The following is a 25,701-nucleotide window of genomic DNA, read 5'->3' as shown; positions in this document are numbered from 1 at the left end:
ACCAGGGCCCCTTGAAGCATGTCCACTGTCCTGTCCCCAGAGTAGGACAGCAGGGAAGAGCAGAATAGTGCTCCATTGTCTCCTGGAGGCATCAATAAAACATCTAAAACATGTCACACTATCACATTTGGCCTCTGGCTGCCAGCACAAAAGACTATAAGGCTTGTGAGAAATATGCCATACCCATACAGCCCTGGAAAGGTGTTCAGGACATCACAAAAGCCTCTGAGAGTCAGAAGGCCCAGAGAGGAGAAAGTGCCATTGACTAATAGCAATTGATCCCTATTATCAGTGAAACCTCCCACCCAAAAACAAGCTTAAAGACATTCTGCTGTGTTTAGAACAACTTTTGTCTGTTAATAAATTTAAAACCATAGAGACAAAGACAGTTTTGGTTTTTCAGAGTAAGGATAGGACTTATTGCAGGTGTCTGGGATGCTTAAAATTTAAAATTTAAGATATCATTAATAGCAGAAAATTTGGGAGGCTGTGGGTATATACATCCAGCTGCTAAGAGTAGGACATAATAAAGTTAAATTATCAAGGTGACTCCTTTGAATGTAAGCCAGAAGCTGTCCTGTTTATTTAAGAGCAGAGATGTTTCAGTTCCAATTTCAGCTTCTTTGGAGCTTTTTTCCAAGGGAGCCTGCTGCTCCTAAAGTAGTTAGGCAGATTGTCTGATATATAGGCACTGACTATGCCTTATTCTTTTTGGCAGTAATAACCTACTTCAGGCTCATATAAAGACCACAGAATAAATTATCCAGTTCAGCAGAGACTGCTATAAAGCTAAATACATTTCCTGAGAGCAATTGTGGATTAAAGAATCTACCATTCTTTAAAATAAAGATTTTAAAGTCTCAGATACATCTTCTGACCATGGAGTTTTCCTGCACCCACTGTCATTTTAATTGAAGTTCTCTTTGGTTGAAGATTCCTTCCATTGCTTTCCATTTACTTCTAGACTGCTTATGAATGTGCTTTGTGAGATAGAACAGAACCAAGAATGTCCCTCCTGTTATATATAATATGAACCTCATGATTCTGGTCATGGCAAAGGATGTCAGTATATAAGACAATCTACACATAAAATGTATATTCTGTTCTTCCAACAGCACTGAGAAATACGTATTAAAATACTGTAAAAACTTCAGTAATCATATTTCAGAATTCCTTTTCTTTCATAGCATTCCAAGTCCAGAGATTTGGTGCACATATGAGAACAATACTCCCCAAATCACTCTCACAGACCTGTGTGTATCCACGTATTGAAAGCCACTGGAAAGAGAGTACTTGGTAAAGTGACAGGAATAAAGAGTTGCTCCAGTGGATTTTTTTCTAAAACATCTGAAGGGATGGGAGAGAAATTCTTGCTTTTCTACCTTTCCCTTTTATTTCAGATATGTTTTACAGTTTTCAAACAATAATACTGGTAATAACTGAAGTAAGGTGGAAAGCCAAGTACTGCCTTGCTAGAGATTGACAAATAGTGAAAGACTCCATCTCAGGGAGATTTATGCAAGGTTGTGAGTTACTTAATGAACCAGGACAAGAAAAGGAGCATGCAACCAACATACCCCACTATAATCACTTTATGCTCTGTAGGGAGATATATAAACATTCTTTGAGTTGAATGTGCTTTTAAGAGATGGTACCTGAGCTCTGAATGTTGGCAGATGGTCTTCTCCTCGCCTTGCAAAGTCTTTGTACCCAAACCCAGGATCTTCAACATAACGGGAGACATCTGTAGAAACTATTTCATCATCAAATGCTGGGAATAAAACAGCAAAATGCTTTGCTTTAGGCAAGAACATGAATTAATGCTGACTTCCAACTACCACTCTACTACAGGACTAGAGGACAACTTTAGAAGTTATGCAAAGGAGAAGAGTGATACAAAGGAAAGAAACATTTCAATCCTCATATGCTTATATTGGATACATTACTTTCAGCCTATACCAGACATTTAATGTACTTCTACAAAAAGAGAAGAGATGGGCTATACTTCTGTCTGGAGGTTTCCTTTTCTCTCTGTTGACTTCTGAGGGAGGCTAATTATCTTAAGTCAGGAAGATGAACATCATTAGCAAAGTCACTATGTTAGCATAAGAAACAAAACAATGGATCCTTGACAGCAGGATTGTTGTACTGATTAGCCTTTGTGTCAGGAATCACACTGGCTCTGTCTGTAAGCTGGAGTATGAGCACCAGACAGCAACACAACACTCCACTGGTAAATATCAGCTGAAGACTATATGAAAGCAAAGAGCTCTACAGCACATCAGGGTGAAATTCTGCCAGAAGCTGTAGTAACTAAGCATATTCAAAGAGCTCCAAAACATATCACTAAGCACACGCAGGTTCTCTATCAGGAGTCAGTCTTCCCCTCCCGAATAAACAGGTGGCTTGATTATGTAACTACCTCTGCAGAAGTTGACTACTGCATAGCTGACTGCATTTGACCCTGATGTTAAAATCATGGCTTGCTTCCACATGCATTGGTAGAACAGTTGCCATATGTCCACTGTTAGCACCTTGAAAAGTCTGTTAATCTAAGAATTGCAGAAGTGCTTTATCTCCTCTTTGCCTCATTAAACAATCAAAACATAACCGTGTAGGAAGAAGCTTGGACAACATCTGCTACAGTAAATTCTCAGCAAAGAATAAAAAAACCTGTACACATGCACTCCTCTGCCCTGACAAGGACTGGATTTCATGAAAGGGTAAAGGCCCAACACACACAGACTCCTCCTGAAATCAGCAAATGGTAAAGAGGAAAGAAATCAGCAATCCTACTCAAAACCCCCTTCTGTCTTGAATGACCCCTTTTCCTTAAACACCTGAAGTTGCACAGACTCATGGAAGTCCTGATTTGATAATGAAACTGCAATGAGTGTCCATTTAACTGCACTGCTAATACTGCATGACCAAAGGAAACTACAGCAGAAATTTACTATGTCCATTTCAAAAAATCCAGCTTGATGTTGCTGGATGTATCTTCTTTCACAGACTTTTCCATGTTGCTTGGGAGCCACAGAACAATCTCTCTGCTGATCCTCAGTACATTCTTCCTCCCTTTCGGCTCTTTGCACAAACCCATTGATTCTTTCAAACACGTTTGGTCTGAAGCTGTGGAGACCTAAATTCACTAAGAACAGTGCAGTAAAATGAAGCATTTTAGTGGTCACTTTTTAAAAAGACAAAAGCAATCATCTTCAAGTAGCTTCTACTATGAGGAAATAGCTAGAGATTCTGATTGTCTTAATAATCTTTCTTCCAACACTTTCTTGGGGGGAAAAAACACCTTTCTGTCTGTATGAAGCAGCCTGCATTCAGTAGTTTGTTAGAGATGAAGGCCTCCAGAGCATATGAAGAATATGGGAAAAGAAGGTTTCAGCTCAAAATTTGGAAAATCATTTGAGAATAAAAAAATGCTATCAATCTCTATCACAAGATAGGTGGTGGAACAGCACAGCAGTATGATCACTCAGAGCAGCAAATTGGTAATGTCCTTTCCAGGTGGGCAGTAAATGGTAAAGTAGTTGAGTCTCATTGTCTAATTCCTAAACTTAATGCCATATCTGAAAGCTACTTATGAGTGCCATTGAAGTTCTAAGCTCCACAGAACCTACACTATGAAACATTACTGAATATTTATTACTAATTTATTAATTATAATTAGTAAATGAATTATTTTTATTATACGGAACATAAAAAGAAAGAAAAAAGTACACCCTGCTTTTTAAGGAAGCCTACAGGCCTTTTTTCCCCTTAATATACAAAAGCTAAATTCAAGTAGTAAAAAGGATGATATTTGCCAATCAAGAAATCCTAAGATGATGAAGCAAAAGGTAAGACCACCCTTACTACACACCTCCTACATGAAGAGCCAGAATAAAGCAATGGACAGAAAAATTTTCAGTCACTGAACTAGCCTCAAGCATTTATTTCTGAAAAAGCAGACATGAAATTGAATTGGAAAAGCCCAAATACCTCCACTAATTACTAGCAGACTCTCCTTCTTCTCCTTCTCAAAGCGAGTTGCCATTTCCTCCTGAGAGGCTTCTTCATCCTCTTTATCTTCCTGTAGTCTCTTCATCCTTTCCATCAGGGCCTCCAGCTCACTTAAAGAATCCGCAATCTGTAAAAAACACCATGACATTCTGCAAAATTAGAAGATAGACAACCTGTGTCATCTTCGGATTTCATGCTTGACAGTAAACGTTCTCAAAACAAGCCAGCAGCAGCAAACACAAAAACTCAAGCCAGAATGCATTTTGCCACATAGATCATAGACAAACAGCTTTCACACAGCAGGGAGACAGGAGCTGGGAAGTGTTAATGTGGCCTGCTGCAGTAATTTACTGCAGTGGGATTAACAGTGAAGAGGTGGTGTTTGAGTGTGGAAACCACAGTCACTCATATTCCACCACATAGCTCAGGAAAATCCATCTGCGTGCCCTACGTCTCCCATAAACAACTTTTCATACTAAGGAAACTATATTCAGTCCATTGGCAATGGAAAATATGCTTCTGAAGAGATGCAGTGCAACACTGCCTTACAGAAACACAACCTGAGATGGCAAATCAGTATTTTTCTTTCATTTTGTGTAACCAAAACAGCCACTTTTCCTTCCTTTTGTGAGAAAAAAAGACCTCTTTTTAATAGAAATGCATCAAAATTTTGGGTGCCCTGTACCTATCATTCAGAATTTTTATAAAATAAATGATTTTGTTTTTCTTTTCCATCTTTTTGAGTCTGTTCTTTTGCCCATAGTTACAATTCTAGCAGACTCCTCACTGCTTAGCAATAAGCACAGTCAGCAGCAACGCTCTGCTCACTAAAATGGGGAATAAGGGACCTCCACGGCATGAGCTGGCATGTTTTACAGGCCAGAAATTTAATACACAGTGATTGAACTGAGTGATGACATGCTTACATTCTACTGGTAATTGTAAAAATTTTATCTAGCAACTCTACTCATAATCCTGATTTTCCATCAAAGGCAATGAGGCTAATTCATCTGTCGGCATTAATTCAAGGGCATGTCTTCAAAAGCATTCTAGAGCACTTTCCAGGAAAAAATGTCCAGTTAATTAACTGGTAATCAAATTAATCAAGTTAATTAACTTAGTAATCAAAGTTCTCTGTTGATTCAGGACTGGAACGCCAGCATGAAGAATTAAGTAATTTTATTTCAGACATTTCCTCCCATCTACATGGAAGTGTTTCAAACTGTTTCATGACTGTAGGCCTTGAAGTAAAAATAATAATTATTATTATTATTACTACTACTACCACTACTACAACTTGTATTTTTTTCCATCTTTCTTTTCACTCCCTATGTTAGGAACATGGATGGAACAATGCTCCAGTCAATGTCCCACTGTCTAAAGAAACTGGGACTTTGAGTTTTCTGCTGAAAGCAAAGTTTTAGTCTTGCCCGACGGGTGGTGAGATTAAATATCAAAATCACACTGCTCTGACTGCCATCCACTGTTACAGGGTGGTTTTCAACAGATTACACTGGAAATTGCCAGAGTGTATCTAAGAATTACTGGACTCAAGCATTCCTGTAAAGTAGACAAAAAGAAATTTCAAACTAAAATTTAAACAGGACAGAATGGAAGTAAGTTTTCTAATGCGAAACAGAGGCAAGAAAAAGAATTTTCTTGCAACACTAACCCCGAAGTTGCTACTTGTGAGGGATGCATTTTCTATGTTGTTGTCATTGGCAAGATCACAAACACAGAAGTTGTTGACTGCTATAAGTCTGACTCCATTGGATGTATCCGGATCTCTCTCTGGATTAATGCCACTACCAAACACAAAACTTGCCAAGGCATGATAATGGGCCAACAGGACAACAGCATGAACCAGTTCAGGAAGAGACCAATTATTTTCCCCAGTCTTGACAAGTTTCTGAAATGAGAATAAAAAAAGTGTAAATATAAAATTTCTTTTGGCCCCCAGATTTTCTATAAAACACTACACATTTCAAAAAGGGATCAATTATTTCTTCCAATAATACCATATTCCCCTTGCACACAAACTCTCATGGGATAAAAAAAGAGACATCTAATATATTACTTATTTTCTTTGGGCTATTTTAGCCAATGCTATTCCTCAAAAGAAAACCTGACTGGTTTTGTCACACAGGAGAATCAGCTTGTTTGGTGCACTAATACTTCCCTGAACTTTTTAACTCAGGGTAATGAAGCCTAACTAGGCAGAGTTCTGCCTGTAGTTCCAAGCCTACCTTGCACAGTTCTAGGCAGTTCTTTTCACCAGACATTTACTGGTATTTACAGGGCATGACTGAAAAGGTACCTGGATGTGCTCTTTTGTGATCAGCCAGGGCCGGTGTGCAAGAAGTTTGTTTATTTCGTTCAGGTTTTTCAGTCTTTGGGGAATGTATTCTAAACCATTCAACCACTCTGCAATCCCACCAGTCTTCAGAAACTCATCAACGTGCATATTTATTAGGTAGGAACACTGATGTCTGGCAGCAGCCTGGAATAATTAAACACAGAGGGAACAGTGCAGCACATTAGTGTCTGATCTGGTTTTGCTGTGGGTGAGAGACAGGTTAATAACACAAAACAAAAGTACAATGTCATTCCAAAAGGCCCAGTGCAAATGCATTTCAATGCACTTCTATACAGTATGGAGGATTCTCCAACAAAAATATATTTGATTACTCTGGATTGCAAAATATAATTTTGGTTGGAAGTGATCACTAGAAGAGAACTCTCACAGAGCTGACTTAGAACTTGTTGCTTGGAACCTTATCCAGACAAGATCTTCACCCTTGGAGATCACAGAACCTTTCTTGGTTCCTGCTGCAATGTCTCAACATCCTCAGAGAGAGAATTGTTTTCCTAGTGTCCCTCTGGAATTTCTTGTGACTTGAGTCCACTGCATCTCATCCTACTGCTGCACAGTGATGTGGGCATGTGAGAGGAGTATCACTGTGGGAAACAGGGCATGATGTGGGTTGCCAATTCTCCCCTCTCACTGAAAACCTTCTGGCTAGGCATGCTTTATTGTGATTAAAATCTACAACAAAGATTCAGCTTCTGTCAAAATACCACCCTAATTTCTCCTTTCTAAGTTCTTCCTGCTTTTGTTCTTTTTTGAAATACAGAAGTGAGAGTTGCAGGAGAGGAGGCGCAGCCTGCTGGTACGTACCATGATAGCAATGTAGTGCCTGTAGGGCAAAGGAAGGGGCCCATCCATGCGCAGCATGTAGAACTGGCTGCGGAGGAAAGACTCCAGGTACTGAGTGTGGATGCTCATCACCTGGGTGATGTTATCCAGGCGACCAGACGTAGAATATTCTTCCACAAGAAGATTAGTACGTTCATCCAAACCATTTGCTTGCATAACCTTCAAAATAAGATGGAGAAATGTTAATAGAGGGAGAGATTTTCTCTAGCTTTAGCCTTTGGGGAAACACAATGTGGTATGAAAGGTTTATCTGTGTCCAGACTTAAAGACAATGATGGAGTTCTGGATGTATATTTGCAAACATACATGCCTGCATGAATGCAAATACACACACACAGATCCTGCTTGTATACTGAGAACTGAAGAGCACTTTACACTGAACCTCTGTTATTTTTTATACGTTTCTAAAAACCCAAAGCCATTTTTCTATACATCTTGAAACAGAGGAAGTCACAGATGCTGAAATCAAACCTGTACAGGGAGCTGAAAGTAAGTAAGAGCTAAATGGAAAGTAAATTCTTTATGGAAGACAACCTGTTTAGACACACACCACCTGAGTGCTCAGCCCTAAAATCAATTTCAAAATTAATGGAGAGGAACTGGATTATGTAACCAAATTATAGAAACAGCCTGGCAATCTACTCCTTCTGTGCTTGTATAATTGAAGAGGAGATCAAATGCTAATTTGTCCATAACATTCAGGTATTATTTAGAATAGGAATTTAATGCTTTCTTTAAACAAAAGCTGTTCTTTAATTATTCCAACCAACCCAAACCTTGGGCACAAGATGAAATGAAACAGCATAAGAGTAAGTAGCTCTTGCATTGCAAGCCCTGACACAGTATGAGTGCTATTACTCAGTGTTTATCACTAGGAACAGCCATTCTCAACATGTTCACCACTAAAGTTACAAGCACAAGACTAGAAAACCCAGTATTTATTCTGACACTGTGCAGTAATAAACCAGCCAGCTTACTATTGCAAACACCATTAAATGAGAATATATTTTAGTTGTTTTACTGCACATGAAGGTAGAAAGTGCCTAAAACCAAGAAGCACAATGCTTTTGCTGAAATATTCTATTTAAAATATGTTTTCTTCTTTATGATGGGCTGATGAGTGGGCCATGTCTCAAATATTTTTCTACCAGATCTTATATAGAAGTCACATGCAAAGAAACAAAACAACATATTACATCTTCACTTCTCACCACTGTACTTTCCTGGCTTAATTTGTGGGCCCAGAAAGAAAGGGAAGAAGCAGCTACACAGTTAGGCAGCTCCATCTTTTTTACATGTGTATCTTCACTATGGCAGCTTTTCTGTGTCTTATACCCAAACTGATGCCTTCTCAGTGGTCCTTAGTAATGTTTTTACCATCAGAATTTTATTCACACATTAGAGATCATTTATCTTCCTGTAGATACCTCACTCCACTCCTAGGAGTCCCCCTTATTCTTCAGCAAGTGTATCTCCCATGTATTTAAGAGATTCTTGTCTCATTTAGTGGTTTCTTGGGGAAATAATATTTCTTGTGTCTCTAGTAAGGTTTCTAATCTTCTCCAGCTTGTCAGGAATTTTTCTTGTAACAGTGCGAGTTATAGAAAGAAATTCTGCTGACAGAATCAAAATATAATCCTGTAGGACTGTGCTGTTGCTATGTTAGGCATAGCAATATGCCATATGATTATTTCTAAGCTTTATCTCCATCTCTATTACTATCCTCTTCATACTGTGCATGTACTTCCTCCTGATTTATTTCCATCCACAGACATTTTTTTTTAAATTCTGCTTTCAAAGCCTTGTGGCATGTTATTAGGAACCTTTACAATTAAGTCATTATTCTCTGTCCATATTCTTTCCATTGCAACAATAAAGCAGCCTTTAACACCAGTAGTGTTATTATCACTTCAGTGTGTTACTATGCTGTCACTAAACCCTCTCTATTCACTGTACTATTTCATGACAAGGAATGAGGGAGAAAGGCAGTCGTTTGTTCAACAAACCACAGTCAGCATTTGGCATGGTAGAAATCTCCAGGCTGAAATCCACTCCTTCCTTTCAACCATAAATTCTCTCAAGAGCCACAGCTATAGTCTAAGGAGTGAAGTCATATTTGCAGGTTCCCTCAAACTGAAGGTCAGGGACTGCTCTGAGAGCTACATAATCACGCTGCTGCAATACTGGACAGGCCTCCCTTCAGGTCTGGCATTAGAAATAATGTGTTCACACCCACCCGAGAGGAGCAGAGCTGTCACTCATGGCTGTCTCTGGGAAAGCTGGTAACTGAAAAGATGTCAAACAGTACCACTTGTGTGGAAGGATGGGGTGGGTCTTACCCACTGGAACCTGCTCCAGAGACACCATTGCTTTTGCTTTCAAGGGAGCTCATCCAGGTACCATGGAACAAGCAGGGTCATAGAACCATCCTTCAGTGTCATTATTTTCAGAACTATCACCCAAGCCCAGCTAACTGCAAACTTACTTCATTCTCTGGTATAAAGGCACTTGGTCCTCTTGTCAACGGTGGGGAGACCTGTACTCTCTTTTCCTGCAAAACAGTAACATAGTTCAGTCACTGTCAGGAATTACATATTCACCTCACAAGATGAGATCTTCAAGGTCTGGATTCTATTCTCTTCTCAAAGCCCCCGGGTGTTCACTGAGGATGCATGGAACCACACCACATTAGATCAGCTTTGCATCCCCTGTACTTTGCATAAAGGAATGGCATTCATTTTGGCAAGGATCAGCACCAATTTTGGGCAGGGGTAAGGCAGAAACAAACCCCAAAAATCTAATTCCAGTTGGTTGACAGACCAGTTCGAAGATACACAGACAATAGCAACAAAACATGTGGCATGATGCTAAAATTAGCCAATTTACTGGATTGAATGGAAATTTGAAAACAGAGGGGGAAAAAAAAAACCAAAAAACCACACTCAGGAAATTATAAGCAAGATGCTGTTTTTTTTCAACATCAGCATCTGATGAGATCCTTGGTGTTGTGAAGAGTGTAAGAACTTTTTGTGCCAAATATTGGCATGAAAAGCAAACCAGCTGTTGTAGTGTGATGCAATATCCTGTTTTAGCTATCCCAGTCCTTTCCCAGGTGTGCCAATACCTTCTCCCTTCCCCTCCCCTCGCCTCCTGCTGAGAGCTGTCCATCAATCTTGGCAATCCAGCAAGGGCGTCACCTGATTGGCAGAAGTTCAAAAGATGCTTCTCAGCCCTGGGGTCATTGGGCTACCTAGGTGCCACTTCTGTCCTGAGTCTTCCCCCCTCCTACCTGGTTGGTGGCACACCTATCCCCTCCCTCCCCCTGTCCCCAGGGCTTAAAAGGACACTGGGACCATGCGGTCGGCATTCTGTTGGAGCTCTTACAAGATTCAGAGATATCTGTGACCCTGGAATAAAGCTCTGGATTCAACACTCCGGCAGAATCCGTCTCCTTTTTCCCTTCACCATCGCCTAAAGCCTTTCCACCAGAGGTAAACCTGAGTTCCTGCTTGCCTGGACTTGTTCCAAGTGCCAGCTGCAGCATCCAGCCAGCCAAAGGTGTCTCTGAGGTGAAAGCCATCTCAGTTGCTGCCACTGGTCAAGCAGCAAGGGCCAGATGAGCCCAGGCACGTTCCATCCGGTAATATTGGGATCATATTCCAATATTTTGGTGCCCAGCCAGCAAGACCCAGTTAGATGCATTTTCAAGAAACCTGATGAAAAGGCCACCTGGCTCACTGCTGAGCCTGGAGCACACTGCAAGCAGCACAGCCTCGGTGTGCAAACCCCAGCTACAAGGCAGGAGGATATATTTAGTACAGAACAAGCTGATAGTGTAACAAGAGCCAGAGGACTTTTCTGATTTATTAGGGATAAGAAACTGGATTAAGATAAAATGTGCTGCCAGCCAGAGGAGTGAAGGGGACCTGGGGAGGCTGTCTGCTCCTCCAACTCATCAAGGGCAGGACCAACACTGTCCACATGATTCCTGAACAGTGTTGGTCCAATTCTCCTGGAGGTTCCTTCCTCTCCACGGGTGATTTATTTCAGTGACTAACTCCTCAAACTGTTAAAGTTTTCCTAATGTCTAATCTGAATTTCCCTTGAAATAATTTAAAGCAGTTGCTTCTTGTCTTTTCTTCTTTTCCTCTTTATGGTTATTTTCCACCTATCTGGCTGGTTGCACACTTGTCTCAAGTCCCTAATTGCAACCACAGTGTTGGTGATTCTTAATATGTTATCCATAAACAGCAGTATTGGATTTGCATACTAAGTATTTCGTGCCCCTAACATAAAAGGCTGAAGTTTTCCATAACAAATGACTCTTAAATACCTCTACCAGGGGGGCTTTAAGCTTAACTGCCAGTGTGCACAAGCAGCAGTGCCAGTCCCATAATGAATGTGCCACTGATTTCCACCCAGGAAAATTAAGCCACTGGAGCTGCATAACTATTGTCCTGATCCTTAAAAACATCCTGTCCTTTCTAAATTAGATTAAAGAATAACATGCAAAAATCAGCAATGATTATTCAGGAAAGATGTTCCAAAGCAAACTCTCACAGGACAATTGAATTTGTGACTTTGGAACAATTAGCTGCTAAAAGATGCAGAAATAAGCTGGATCAACCACATGAAGCCCAGCAGCCAGGAGACAACTTCCTGCATCTGCTGCCTACTGTCACAGCCCCAAAAATCCTGTAAGACATTTCTCATGTACAAAAAGTACTCAATCTAAAGTATGAAGAAACGGTGAAGAGAGTCCTGGTAGCTGCACATGCAACCCCTTCCTCACAGTTACACAAGGCACAGGAAGACATCTTCTGCCCTCAAATACACCCTCTTGCCAGCAGCCAGTCATTTCCACCAACATTAAAAAAAAGAAATGCTTTCCAAGATTGGATCCAAGCTTGGATTTTACTTGGTTTGTGAAGGTTATCTGGAAATTAAAGTTTAAAACCATTATTTCACACTACATAATCTGGAGGAAGCAGCTTGTGTGAGTGATGCAACTTGGATACCTGTACACTGTCAGCTTTTGCTGGAGCATATCAGAGCCCAACCTTCTCCATCCTGCTCTCTGATCTGTACCTTCTTCAGGCTCTGCAAAGCTGGTCCTTAAGGCCAGACCATGGCAAAAAAATCCCTTTGTTGCTTCTGCCAGGACATGGGCTCCATTCCCCTGTTCTCCCATTCAGTGTGACTGCTATTACTCCTTTGTGCTTGCAGATAAGCTATTGCTGAGGAAAGGAGGAAACAGTACTTGGGTGGATGAATATAGGCAAGTATCAACAGTTAATTCCTGTGAATGATGACAGAAAGTTCAGGAGATAGTCAGACATGAAAAATGTGTGCAAATCAACTACAAAAAGAACAAAATCCCACTCCTTCTGGGTGGTGGCAATTCTAAAAAAAAAACAAGCCTGGGGGAAAAAAAAGACAAACAACCAAAACAAGAACAAAACCCCAAAAGCCTGAACATGATCATTCAAGCTGATGAGTCTTTCACTAGACACTTACAGGGAGCTGGGCTTTTTTGATATTAGAAATGAAATTCTTCTCTTCCACCAACAAGAAAGATTATTTTGCCTTCTTGCCAAAGCTTTTATTTTATTAAAACTGGTTAAAACAAGATTGTGAGGAGAAAAGGAGCAAACATCATCTGGTTGCCCAAGTTCTCAGGATGCTATAAATAAAACCACGTGAAGTTTACAAGCATTGAGAAAGATAATCTTGGTTTTGTTGAGCTGTAGATAAGAACCACTCCTTCTGGGCATGCTTTATCTAGAACAATGACTTAAGGTCTACGCGAGAACCCAAGCATAAAAAACAGTTAATGGGAATTAGAAAGCAACAGTGCAGACTTATGGTCCTTTATGGTGAAAATTCTTGCAAATCTTCTTGTTTTCCAAGAAAGCCCTTTTGTTTTCCTGTCCAAGTAGTCTTTGCAGATTACACTATCACTAAGTCAGCCAGGGTCCCAAATATCTTATTTGAAATTGGATTCTTTTGCTAAGAGGCTGAAGCAAGAAACAGGTTGCTCAGCAACTAAAATGCTGCACGCACAACTACCAGTCATTCTCTGCTTCATGATCCTCCAGAAACAAAATTACTTGAGTAAGAACAATTTCCATTTACATCAACACTAATACCTTTTTGAGGGCTGTTTCCTCAGAAGGAATGAGATATGAAGGGCTTCAAAGCAGAAAAAAGTGTGCCTGAGCATGTTCCTGAGAGAGGGGCTGCTGCAAGCCAGAGCCTCAGAGCAGGTCACTGTCACACTGTGGTGTCAGACAGCAGAACAAGACCCCTGCAGAGCACGGGAGAGCTGATGCAGGAATTCATGAAAAATCTGACATAAGCTCAACCTGTGACTTCCTCCTGTCCTTAAACTGCACTTGCAATGGTGTTAGGACCTTCATCAGGAATCTGAATGGTGACAAAGTAGCAGCATTTCCCCTTTGCTGTAAGAACTGTAAGAAATACCTTCGTCCTTGGGCGAGCTCTGCAAAAACCCAGACACAAATCTGCAACTTGCCATCTCACGGGTTTATTTTCAGTTGTGGCAGTGACTGCACATCCTTCCCTCCAGAGCCAAGATGGGCACTGGAATGCAGCACCTGCATCCCAAATAGCTGCCAAGTGGCAGAGCAAGGAATGCCAGAATGACTGGGGCTGGTGATGCGGCCATGAAGGCCAAGGGGGAGCAAGCACGAGCCCAGCTGGCACTGGGACAGCACAGCGGCTTTCCTCCCAAAGCCCAAAGCAAAAGAAATAACCTTTCTTCCTCCTCACCACCACATGAATCACCGTGTCCTCAGGCTTTAAAGAAATGGCTATTTTTAGCAAGCTGTAAAAGGAGGCTGTTATGCTTGAGAATGGAAGTGCTGGCTGGTGGGGCTGATCAAACAGCTGCTTTAGCAAGCACTTCTGAATATCTATGGATTCAGAAAACATGGGTGAGAAGCAAGTGCTTGCACTGCTATGGGTGCAGGGAGGATTCTTACACACATGGCACGTAAAATCTAATTCATCCTGTGCTTGACATCAAGGTGGCCATGCTTCAACAGGATGGGGGGAGGGAGATCACAGGGAAGAAACATTCAAGAGGGAATTTTGTGAGCCATGAGAGTGCTGCCACTTGTGTCCCTGCAAACTCTCAGAGCAGTGCAAATGTCTGGGAAACACTCACGAAGGGGCTCAGAACCTCCACTTTCACAACACCTGCCACCACTGCCAAGACATCAGGATAATACACAACACCAGATCAAATATAAATCCTAACGGCATCCCAAAATTAGCTTTTCCTGAGGAACAAATTATTTTTCTTAAACAAGCAGAAATGTTTTGGGGGAAGGTAATGAGTAACTTATTATTTATTAAACCTTTTCTTATAATCTACAAGCCATTTTGCTACCATCTAGGATTTGTAAGGATCTTTGTTATTTAAATTCAGTGGTCCATCTCTTTAAAATACTCATTATCATCTGCAGCAATAATCTGAGTCAAGTGTGTCACTGGATGGGAGTGGAGAACTAGGTTTAGGATTCCCTGTCTGGGGCTGAATCTTACCAAAGGAATAGCTTTTATTCCGCAATCTCAGTTTTATCTTACAGTTCTTCAAACTCAAAATACACCAGCTCAATCTCACAGACTTAATGTAATGGAGCACATATTTGCTTTTCAGCTGACACACACAAATGCCTTGAATTTTAGTTCACATTACAAGCAGCATTATTTGCTGCTGCTGCTGGTTAAAACCCCACCTATAAACTGCTTTCTCCTACTCCCACTGTTGTTACTGAACATATTTTCATTTTTTGTTCTTGGATCCTGGAACAGAGTCTACCTCGACTGGCTCTAATTACAGTCAAATGCTCTGATTTTCGGTAAATTGTAACACAATTTTAGTCATACAGTCATACTGGACCATCTGCTTATTCCATCCTCACTGAAAACAGAAGAAAGCATTAAAAAAAGTTATCTGAATACCAGTTGTGTCTTAGCATCTACTTTTATTCAAACTCTTCCCTAGGATGCAGGAGGGATTTTGTTTATTTCTGCACATGCCAAGTTGCCTTTTGATTTAGCTCCCCAACCTTGGCAGAGGAACAGTAGTTTAGAAATGTGGCAGAAGTTTAGGATGTATCTAATTCATTTTAGGTGGTAACTTTATTGTTGTAAATTTGCAGAGGATTAACATAATAGTTAAAACTACACATAGTTTTGCTGACTAAAATGAAAACCTCAATAGTCACAGTTTACCTGTCTTCACAAGTCAGTTCTCCTGGGAGAGAATGATCGACAAGAACAAAGAAGTATATTCAGCAAAGCTGAGAAATTTTGACATTTATTGACAACAATTTATTGATGTATCATTGTTTAAAGAAAAAAAACCTGTTTATGGCATCTAATGTAATAAAACTGGGAGCTTTATAGCTTCAGAATGTATCTACAATTCATCTCCCATGAAGTTTCCATTGCAACTTCAAAATTTTAGATATACATTTAAAGGGTAAACCTTGGTGTCCTGTTATTCAAAACAAATTATGTAGAAAAAGAAAAGCCAAAAGACAAAAATGTGAACAGCAATGATTTGAATGATGCATAACACTTTATTTGTTGGCAGTGCAGAACTCCTCCTTACAGCTGACCTATTCCTATAACTAAACCCAGGATATAACTCCAGAAGCAATAAAAGAAATGTTCAGAACAAACAATGTCAAAATGTTGAGAGTTCACAAAGCAAAAGTCCTTGCCTAGGGTCATTTGTTAGGGGTATTTCAAGTGATTTTGCAACAGTTTCTTCCTCTTAACAGACTGTCCAACTCCAAAAATGCAAACTAAGCCATAAAGATGAAAATTAGCAGAGGAAGTCAAACAGCAGGAAATCTTTTTTTTTTAAATGAAACAGCATTTCAAAATACTTAAACCAGTAACTTTTAACATTAAGAATTTGGCATCTTTGTGCCTCACAGCTGATGAAGTGGTGCAAAGAGCTGGGAAAAGAGCCAATGTAGTACAATTGATGGAGAGCTTTTGCTCTGGTAACAGGTTACAGCCCTTTTGGATTTCACACAATAAAAGGAAGCCTATCCCAAGTTCCCGTCCTTCTACCAGCTATTAAGAACACAATCCACACTAATTAGAAACCAAAGGTCAGCAATTTCTACCCAGCCCAAGATGGATGGTCAGGCAGGAGAAGTGCCACAATGGCTCCTTGCTCTTTGAAAGGTATCCGGTACACACGGCCCACGGGACAAAAACTCAGCAGTGAACACAAAGTTATGGCAGAAATGCCTATCACCTTTTCCATAAAGGAAACCTACATCTGCATCCTTACTGCTCCTACTGCTGTGTCTCTCTCCTTGTGCTGGAGATCATTCCTATGAACCAAAACCAGCCTCCAAGTGCACCTTGGAGCCTCCACCTGCACCAAGGACCACAAGTCACATGGCAGAGTAACAAGTATGCTGAAATACACTTCTTTATTTAAGAAACCTCAACTGTATTTCACTTTTTTTTTTAGTCAGAATAGATCAAAATGTATCAAGTTAAAGACACACCTGCAACTTAATACTGACTGAAGTTCAGGGTACATCTAGTTGTGTAACTAAGTCTGAGGCTCCTCAATAGAAAAATGGAAAGACCTTCACAACAAAATTCGCTCAACTAACGGTGCCAAGTCAAACCTAAACATTGATTATTAACACCTGAAAAGGATGAGAGACTAACAACAACCTTTTCTACTTCCTTGTTGCTTGAGAATCACTTCTATTTAATATAAGCCAAACCTCAAAGTCTGAGTTTTTACTCACGCCCCAGTTGTTCTCAGATACCAAGGATGAAACTCAACCGACCAAACACAGGCACTCAAATCAGAGTTAGCCAGCTGCCTGCTGGTTCAAATGAAAAAAGGAAGGTGATGTCTAACTCAGGATGAGAACAACTGTGTCATGGAAAAGCCTGAATTTTCACCATAAACTAAAAGGACTTCATGGCTAACCAGGTATTGGTCTGAAGACCAGCAAAACATGTATCACCAGCAGACAACAAATGGTCTTCTGGTCTATTTCAGCCTTCAAAAAACTGCTCAAAAAACCAAACAAAAAAAAAATCAAAATCAAAATTATGGGGAGAATAGAAAAAAGGAGAAACAATGCTTCTCTCATCCATCCATGGAAAACTTCCTCCTTCCCTCCCTGCACACCCAGCAGTAAGACTGGAGTTTGTGTGCTCCTCAAAAACTGCCCTCAGGACAGAAGATCTTGTGAGTGAATGTCTAGATGACTCAATACACTACAAGCACAGCAGAAAAGCATTTTCTATGTTTCAACAGCACCAGATATTAAGAGCAAAAGTTAGAAAACTTTGGTGGTTTTAGCTGGGACTTGTTTCATCTGTACCTTGGCTCCCTTCCACCGTCAGGTTTAGTCCACATCTGACATAATGAGACAGACCAGCATTATCTAGTTTGGAGAACATAGCCTTTAGCCATTAAGTTGGCAAAACTGCAGAACTGCACTGAGTTAATCTGGCTGCTCATCAGCCAGGACAGGAGAGCTGCGTGTTGAGAAAGGCTCTCTGAGGCAGCACAGCATATCCTTTAATCCCCTGCCTCCTTGCAGAGGGCTGCCTTGTCCTGCCTGAGCACAGCCCATCTAACCAAGCCTGGTTTTGCTTTGCCAGAAGGGTCCCATCAGCTCAGGAGGCTGCAGGCTCAGCGTGAGCAAGGGCAGTGACTGTGGTCACACGTGTGGCCTCCATCCTCTTAGGGAGAGACCGGATTGACCTCCCAATTGGATCCATGCAGCAGAACACTGCCAACAGGTACAGCAAACATTTGCCAGAAAGTGCAGACAGAACAGCAGCTGCTTTGACAGGCCTGAATTAATACCTAAATTATTGACTGAGAGCACAGCCTCTTTACAATGCAGTAATTGAATGGTTAAATACTTCAATTCATAAACACACACACATTTGATTTATTGGGCATACTGCCAATTGGAGATTAAAAAACAAAAAGAGAGAAAGACCCCTGGGGTATGCAAATCCATCATGTATCTCTGGCAGAACTGTCTCCCAAGAATGCTCTACCGAATTTTTAATAGAAGTATTGTCTAAAAGGCATGCCTTGTAAGCAAGCAAAATAGAATGGTATTCATCCATACTGTAAATGCATAATGGCATCCTCCCACTGTTAAGAAAGTGGCCCAGTGTTTGGTGGTTTTTTGTTGTTTGGTTTTGGTTTTTCCAAGTATTTCAAAGATACCAAATGATTGAAACACTAAATTAATGTAACGGCAGTACACTGGACAACACTCTGACAATTTTTAAAAGAAAGTCTTGAAAGGACTCCACTGCAATTCATACTAGAAAAACTTCAAATGCTGCAGTATTTCAGCAGAGACATCATCGCCAAGGGTTTATAGAAAGAAGATGCATTTAACAGCATGTTACTATAAAAACAAACTGGTTGAATTTTTAACTAGGGACCATCATCAAGGCTGCATTCTCTCATCTCTCCTCTTTGTTACTGGTGTTGCATTCATTATGACAAACAGCAGAGAGAGAAAGAGATTTGAGGCAAAGTGTGCCCTAAAACACTAGGATTTGGATTTTTACCAAGGTAAGACTCTTGAGGTTATGCCTACATTGCAGTCACTAGCACAACTGCTGCTCTTCTACAAGTCAGCTTTAAAAAAGTTCTTGAGATTCACTGGTTTTGAAAAGTCCTTGGTTCACAGTTCCTAAGTCAGGCAGGCACATGAAACTCTGCTGCACAAAAGGCTTGAGAAACCAGACAAATGTTGAGTCAGCCACTGCTGAGTTTCCAGTTAAAAGGATGAAGCTTGACAGCTCAGAGTGAACATAAAGAGATCTGCTCACAGCAAGTATGGAGTCCTACCTTTGCACTTTAATGGAAAAAATAATAACAATATCCTCCTCTGATTAGCATCTCAGTCCCCCACAGCTGCAGGGGAGGAAGCTGGCCTCTGACCTCTGCACTAGCTCACTAAAATGGTTTTCCTTCCCAGCTTCAACTTACCTGCATGACAGACTACCAAAAGCAACAAGGTCTCCTGCACTGGTCTCCTGGCCACAGAAAGTATTTTGCTGCCTGAGATGTTATTCAAGCAATGTTTGTGACTAATGTCAAACACTTCATGTTTACAGACTACCAAAAACTGAAAAATCTTCACAAGCTGAGTGTGGTGGAAATCCACCACAGAATTTAACTCAAGAAGGCAAATGTTGAGGACCTCTTCCTTCTTTCCAGGTCTTCTTTGACCTGGAAACATGAGATTTTAGATCACACAATCCAGCTTCCCAGGCATTTCCACTACTTTTCACCCTGCAATGTCACTGTACAGCTTACTCTTCTTGTAGTTGTTCTTTAAAATTCAGTAGGAGGTGCACTCTGCCAGCTCCCCTGATTGGCCATTGAACCAGGACACATAAGTGGGAAGTCTGAATTTTATCAGAAGAGCAGCAAATCCGCTGCAGAGACACATTTTGCTACCTGGAGGATATCACAGGTGCTTCTCTGTTGCATTTCAGGGAATAGGTACATGAGCAGAAGCCCCACACTCCAGAAATAAACTTAGCATGTGTCCCTGCCAACACTCCTTGCTGATTAGTCTGCGTCCTTGTAGTGTTTTCAGCTCAATAAAAATTTCTAGGACACCATCTCTTTGCTGAGTAGTAAATGCTGCTGCAGACATACACTCCCAAGCACCTTTCACTAACCAAGTACTACATAAAACCAAATTCTCTTCAGAGACATAAGAAAGTCAAACAAATGGCACAAGCATGGGCTTTCAACCTGCCTTTCCCATACCTTTAATGTACCAAATGATCATAGCAGTTATTTTGAATGTCTGTGTATGAACTATCTTAAGTGACATGGAAGTAACTCGCCAAGATTTAGAAAACAAAATCCTCTCACACAGATTAAAGAGGGAAATGTGCTCTGCTCAGTACTGGAGCTCCTTTAGCTAGTTTTCTGCCATCTTTTTCATACAGGATTGTGAATCACAGTAGCTTGAGTCTTAGAAACAGCAACTCTGAACTGAAGAAGTTGCTGTCACAAGCATGTCAAATAATTTTAATTGATTGCCTCCTTGCTGTCACAGTCCATGCTGTGACTGCATAGTGTGCTTGTGCCACCTTCAATAAAAAATTACCAACCAACCAGCAGGCGACAAGCTCAAGCAGAGATACTTAGCTTTTTCCACAATGTGCAACTAAGCTGTGGAAATCCTTGCTGTAAGATGCTAAGGACAAAAAGCCAGAGTGTGTTTAAAAGTGAAGGGTTCAAGTTCATGGAAGAGAAATAGAAGAACAGTTATTTAATATGGAAAATTCACCTCCAGCTCAGGAAGATTTCAAATGGCAAATACTTGGATCCTGGGAGGTAGTGCTGTGGGAGTGCATAACAAACTGTTCCATTTTGTGTCTCCTTTCTTCAATATCTTCCCTTGGCCACTGTCAGGGACCGGAATCTGAGTTGCAATCTGACCCACTGTACCTGCCCTAATGCTCTCATATATCTGCAATAGATTGGTGCAAAGAAAATACTTATTCTTTATGTCCTATTAAAAATGGAACTTATTTTCTAATAGAGACAGGAATTGACATCCCCCAAGCAAGGAAGCATTTTAGCTAAACTGAACCATTTCAGAAATAAGCATTGTGCTAATCCAGGGTAGATGATGCAAGCCATGTTATGGAGCTCCTTAGTGCCTGGGTGAGCACATTCCTGCACTGCCTGTTCACACAGCTGGTATCATATAATTTACTTCAGAATCTGAAGTACATTACACTTCAATTCTTTACTGATATGGTTTTAGGAAGCCGGTGTTATTATTCCCATTTTCTAAATGCACCTCATCAGAAATTTCCTCAATTTAGATTTGAAAAAGGTGAAGGAAAAAAAATGCCTATTGTCTATATGTTTTAATGCCTTAAAACATGAAGACAATATACTTATGATTCTCACTACTCATCTAATGGGCAGGGGATGGTACTGGAAGAAAAGCATATATTGGCTATGCTACCTCACCATGGAGAACTTTAGGCCATTTGCGTTCACATTCAAGACAACATCAATCATGAAAACATGAGCCAGAAACATAAGGTTTCTAATTTATAGCAAAATTTGTAGCTGATGTTCCTTAAAATTTTAAGTTAATCCTTTGAAAAGCTTTTAAAAGAAAATGAGAAGCCCCCTTGGCACAAGTTTCTTGGACAAATGCTTATGTACAACTGATGATCACTGACATCTTTGCGACAGTTCAAGTAACGTAAGGCACATGGATGCTGTTCTCCTCGCTCTGCCTGGGAAGGGACAGCCCTCCTGAACATCCAAAAGGAGCAATATCCTCCTGCTTTAAGAGAAGCACCTTTTTTCCTCCATCTTTCTTTGGCTGATGACTCAAACAGAGAGAATGTGCCAGACGAAAATAAAATCTCCCTGACTAACATGCTTTATGTCTAGCCTAAAGGTACAATTTCCAAGAGTGAGCGCCTTGCTGTCTAAGCCAGGAGTTTAAGCCTCTTTTGATTAGTTGACTTGTAAGCATTTTTCAGAAGGAGGTGGCATCCACACCATGCCTCTGAGTTTACTGAAGTGAGTCTTCTTACACAGTTTTCCTGAAGGAAGCCCAGAAAAATCCTATAGGTGCTAGGGCCACAGATGGAAAACCATGGGTGAGCCCTTTTGATTTTTCACCTGATAGGAAATCCTGAAATAGTCACCAATTAGAACAAATTATTTCTCCAAGGAGTCTTGTTTGCAAAGGCAGGAGACTGTTTTACAATGAGCAGGGAGCTGACACACTGTTTTACATTTGATTAGTCTGGGAAAGTCTGGCTAAGAGACAGACAGGGGAAAAGCTTCATCTCAGTAGCACATTCGCAAGCCACTGACTTGTTGGAATGACCATAAGAATTCTTGCAGTCAGGCTGTTTCTTCCTTTTTTTTTTTAAAGAACATTTTGCATCTTAAGTTACATCTTACCAAAGTGAGTCATTAGTGAGATACAATCTCCAAAACACACTGACTTAATGTAGCTGAGCTGGTGGCAGCAAAGACCTAAGATACAAATGTATTTTCATGACGGAGCTTAAAAGATATGCTGATTTTCAAAAATGAAGACTCCTAACTGTTAGAGAAGATTTATTGCATGTAAATACAAGAATTGTGTAGAGACAGATCAGGTACTCCTGCTCTGTCCAGCCACCCAGGCCAGCAGATTGACAGAACTTCAGATTTACCCCCAGCCTCTGCTGGCAGGTGCTACCATTTTCTCAGAGTACTGCCTATACTTTTACTAAGAGAGCTTTTGCTACAATTTGGTGACTTAATGACTCTACCAAAAAAAAAAAAAAAAAAAGCACCAGCAATAAATAAATTAAAAAAAGAAATAATAAACTCACTTATTTTATACTCTGTTTGAATAATGATTTCTGTAGCTATGGAAGAGTGATTTACATGCACTGCCTACTAAGATTCTTCATTGCCCTCCAGTCGACTTGCCCTTTTTCTTAATGAAGTCACCAAACCCAAACTGAGACCTTTTCAACAGAGTAAGCCCAGCTCCAAAGAGACATATTCACAGCCTTTACTTGCCCCAGCCCTATCTCTATACAGACAGAGGTGCAATTTTTTGTCCAGCTTTTCTGGGAAACAAGAACTGATGCCATAGACCTACCTTCTCAAACAAGACAAATTAATCATTTTGGATGGCTGGATGCTGCCTCTATGCATTCATGAGGCACAGCTTAACTCCAAGGAGTGTCCCATACAAAACAGCAACAGCACTGGATAGTCAAACTGCTTTTGCTTGTATGGCAAGTTTCTGTTGGATAAATAGGTCAAGTAACTACACCTTTATCTAATACTTTTTGCATTAGTGGCCTAAAGAGCAGGGGCACGGAGGGAGACCCTCCTTCCCCCTCTGTTCCCCTCCTGCTTTTCTCAGCCATGTGTGAAAGACGTTTGCAGCAAACCCTCCATGGCTGCAGCCTGCTTTCCTTCCACTTGGACTCGGCCCTGCTGGAAGAGGCACCAAGCTCCATCTCTCCTGAAGAACTACAATGCTGGCTGCAGACTCCTTCAGCCTTTAATTACGTTAAGTTGACCTTTTCAACCAACACACCTTTCCTCCTAACTACTTGTCAAACACCAGCACAGAAGCAAGACAAGTTTTAAATTGCTGGAATAGAAGTCACTAATTTCAAAGCAGATTCTACTTGAATGACCCCAATGTTAGTGCCTCATCCAGTCTTTTCCCAGTAACACAAAACTTCAAATAATAATGTCATTGAACAATTTGTTTGTGGTTTTTTTGGAGGGGAAAGAAGATGAAAATATTCTGTGAGCCATTAATATGGCATAAACTAGTCAGGAGTTTTTCTGGTTCAACCTTTCCACTGCATTTGTTTAAATGTGGCATCTGCAAAATGTAAAAATATTAAATATAGTGGAGAAACAGAACTGAAAAAAAAAACCCCAAAAAACAAAAGAAAAGAAAGAACACAAAAGGCCATGTCTGATTCTAGTGAGATGCATTAGAGCCTGTCTTCTGGATTTCACAGGGAGAAGGCAACCAATCAAAATGAACTGTTGACTAATGAACACCAAGCACCTCAAGTGTTCCTAAAGTATTTTGATATGTCTCCTACCGCTGGGGACTGGAAGTTTCCACCACAGGATATTAACAGAGCCCTAGTTTAGAGTTTTTCTAGTCATAGTGGTCTAGAGTGAAATTGGCTGCAACTGAATTAAAGAGGACTTACAAAACATGGGTGCTCAAACAGCTGCCACTGCACATAATGGGTACTGCAATCAGCTTCTGGAGGGAACTGAAGGAGCCAGCTGATAATGGGGAGAGAAATGTGGTGCTTCAACTTTAAATTCTTATTTGTAGTGTGTTGTTGTCACCTTATTACTGGACAACAACAGGGACAAACTGGGAACTTCAGCATGTTTCTACCTCATATACAGATCAAGCTGTGTATAATGTATGTGCACAACCACCCAAGTCCAGCTTACAGAGTTGGTTCTATGGGTGCTTCTCTATTAACAGTTGCCTTAGTTTTCTAACTCTAAGCCAGATATTGCAGTCAGGCAATCATTGCTCACTGGAATAATCACATCCTGATGCTGATTTCCAGGGAGGCACAAGGTTTGCTCTGCCTGCTGAATAGCCAGTGGGTATTTGCATGCAGGCAGCATGTTGACTTCAAGACACAGAACATATTGTAGTAAAGCAACATTTCAAGTGTTCTTCCACACTGGATGAGATCCAGCTGGTGTCAGGTAGAATATTTAGACAGCATGTAGGCGCTCCATTTCATTAGAGGTCTAATCAAATTTCTAAATGCTAGAACAAATTACTATTTCCACACCTCTAATCAGCAATGAGGGTGCTTTACTGAGAGGAATGTCAATCAACTCAGAGGGGAATATTTTTTTTTTTTTAGTTAATAGGCATAATTACATTAAAACAGATTTAGAACCATATGGCCAAAACCCCTCCAGATACATTTAGACAATAATGTAACTATATTCCCTTTACCACATGCTACAGCAGGAGATATTAAACATATTTACAAGCACGTGCTATTAAATTAGGTTCAACATTGTTAAGACACTGTCTTATTAAACAGTTTTTAACTGCAGAATTCATATGGAGGAGAGAACATATGCTAGCTTTCAATTGTTCTGTTAGTATCAGCCAGAGCAAATCCAATGCAATAACAAACTGCCCAGAGACAAATAAATGATGATTTTGAATAAGCAGCTGTGTACTGCTCTAGAATGGTTTACACCAAGACAGCTTGTATTCCTTCACTGTCATGAGCATAACTTTGTTTACTGAGGTTATGTGCAATTGCTCAGAAGCATGAATTTTCATTTGAAAATGTTAAGTGAGGAGTCATTCTTGCAACCATTCCTCCTTTCTAAGGAACAATTTTAATCCATCCTATAAAGTGTCAAATGACTCTGAAGGAATTTACATTTCTCTCCAGTTTCATGACAAAACTAATTTGAAATTTAATATGCTTTAAAACAGATACACAATTACACATTTTGATTCCAAACTGCAGCAATTGAGACATATTGACTGTATTTATGACTTTACTGCTCATTCTGAATAGATGAAAACCTGATTTTCAAGTTACCTTTTACTTTTCTTGTAAATGTCTTTTGCACTTGCAGAGGTTAACAGAGATCTGTGACTCCAAAGAATTCTCATGAATGCGATTCCTCCTGGCCTTCCTACATGTTAACCTAAATTAGTGTATGTTGGAAGACTTAAACCCCATGCCAAAGGGTGGTCCACACACTGACCACATCATATTCCCTTGTGATAAAGACTTATTATTTCTGTTCCAGCCTATTCTCAACACATGGAGCCAAGAATACTTCATATTCCACTCCATTATTGCTTTTTACCACCTGA

The 25,701-nt window shown here is 40.4% G+C and overlaps 1 protein-coding gene across 2 annotated transcripts in view; it reads right to left on the bottom strand.

The window, feature by feature from the left end:
• Positions 1-25,701, bottom strand: part of SESN3 (sestrin 3) — a 45,520-nt gene that overhangs the window by 11,744 nt on the left and 8,075 nt on the right. For both annotated transcript variants that reach the window (XM_054651316.2, XM_077173973.1), the window contains exons 2-7: positions 9,717-9,782; positions 7,193-7,390; positions 6,332-6,514; positions 5,687-5,923; positions 3,994-4,141; positions 1,656-1,771 (exon numbers count right to left, since the gene is read on the bottom strand). In XM_054651316.2, coding sequence (XP_054507291.2) covers positions 1,656-1,771; positions 3,994-4,141; positions 5,687-5,923; positions 6,332-6,514; positions 7,193-7,390; positions 9,717-9,782 — 948 coding nt within the window. The remainder of the gene's footprint in view (positions 1-1,655; positions 1,772-3,993; positions 4,142-5,686; positions 5,924-6,331; positions 6,515-7,192; positions 7,391-9,716; positions 9,783-25,701) is intronic.

The sequence above is a fragment of the Agelaius phoeniceus genome, chromosome 2 (genome assembly GCF_051311805.1).
Source record: "Agelaius phoeniceus isolate bAgePho1 chromosome 2, bAgePho1.hap1, whole genome shotgun sequence".
Classification (NCBI taxonomy): Eukaryota; Metazoa; Chordata; class Aves; order Passeriformes; family Icteridae; genus Agelaius; species Agelaius phoeniceus.
The sequence above is the reverse complement of the archived record's forward strand: the minus strand, read 5'-3'. Positions and strand labels throughout refer to the sequence as shown.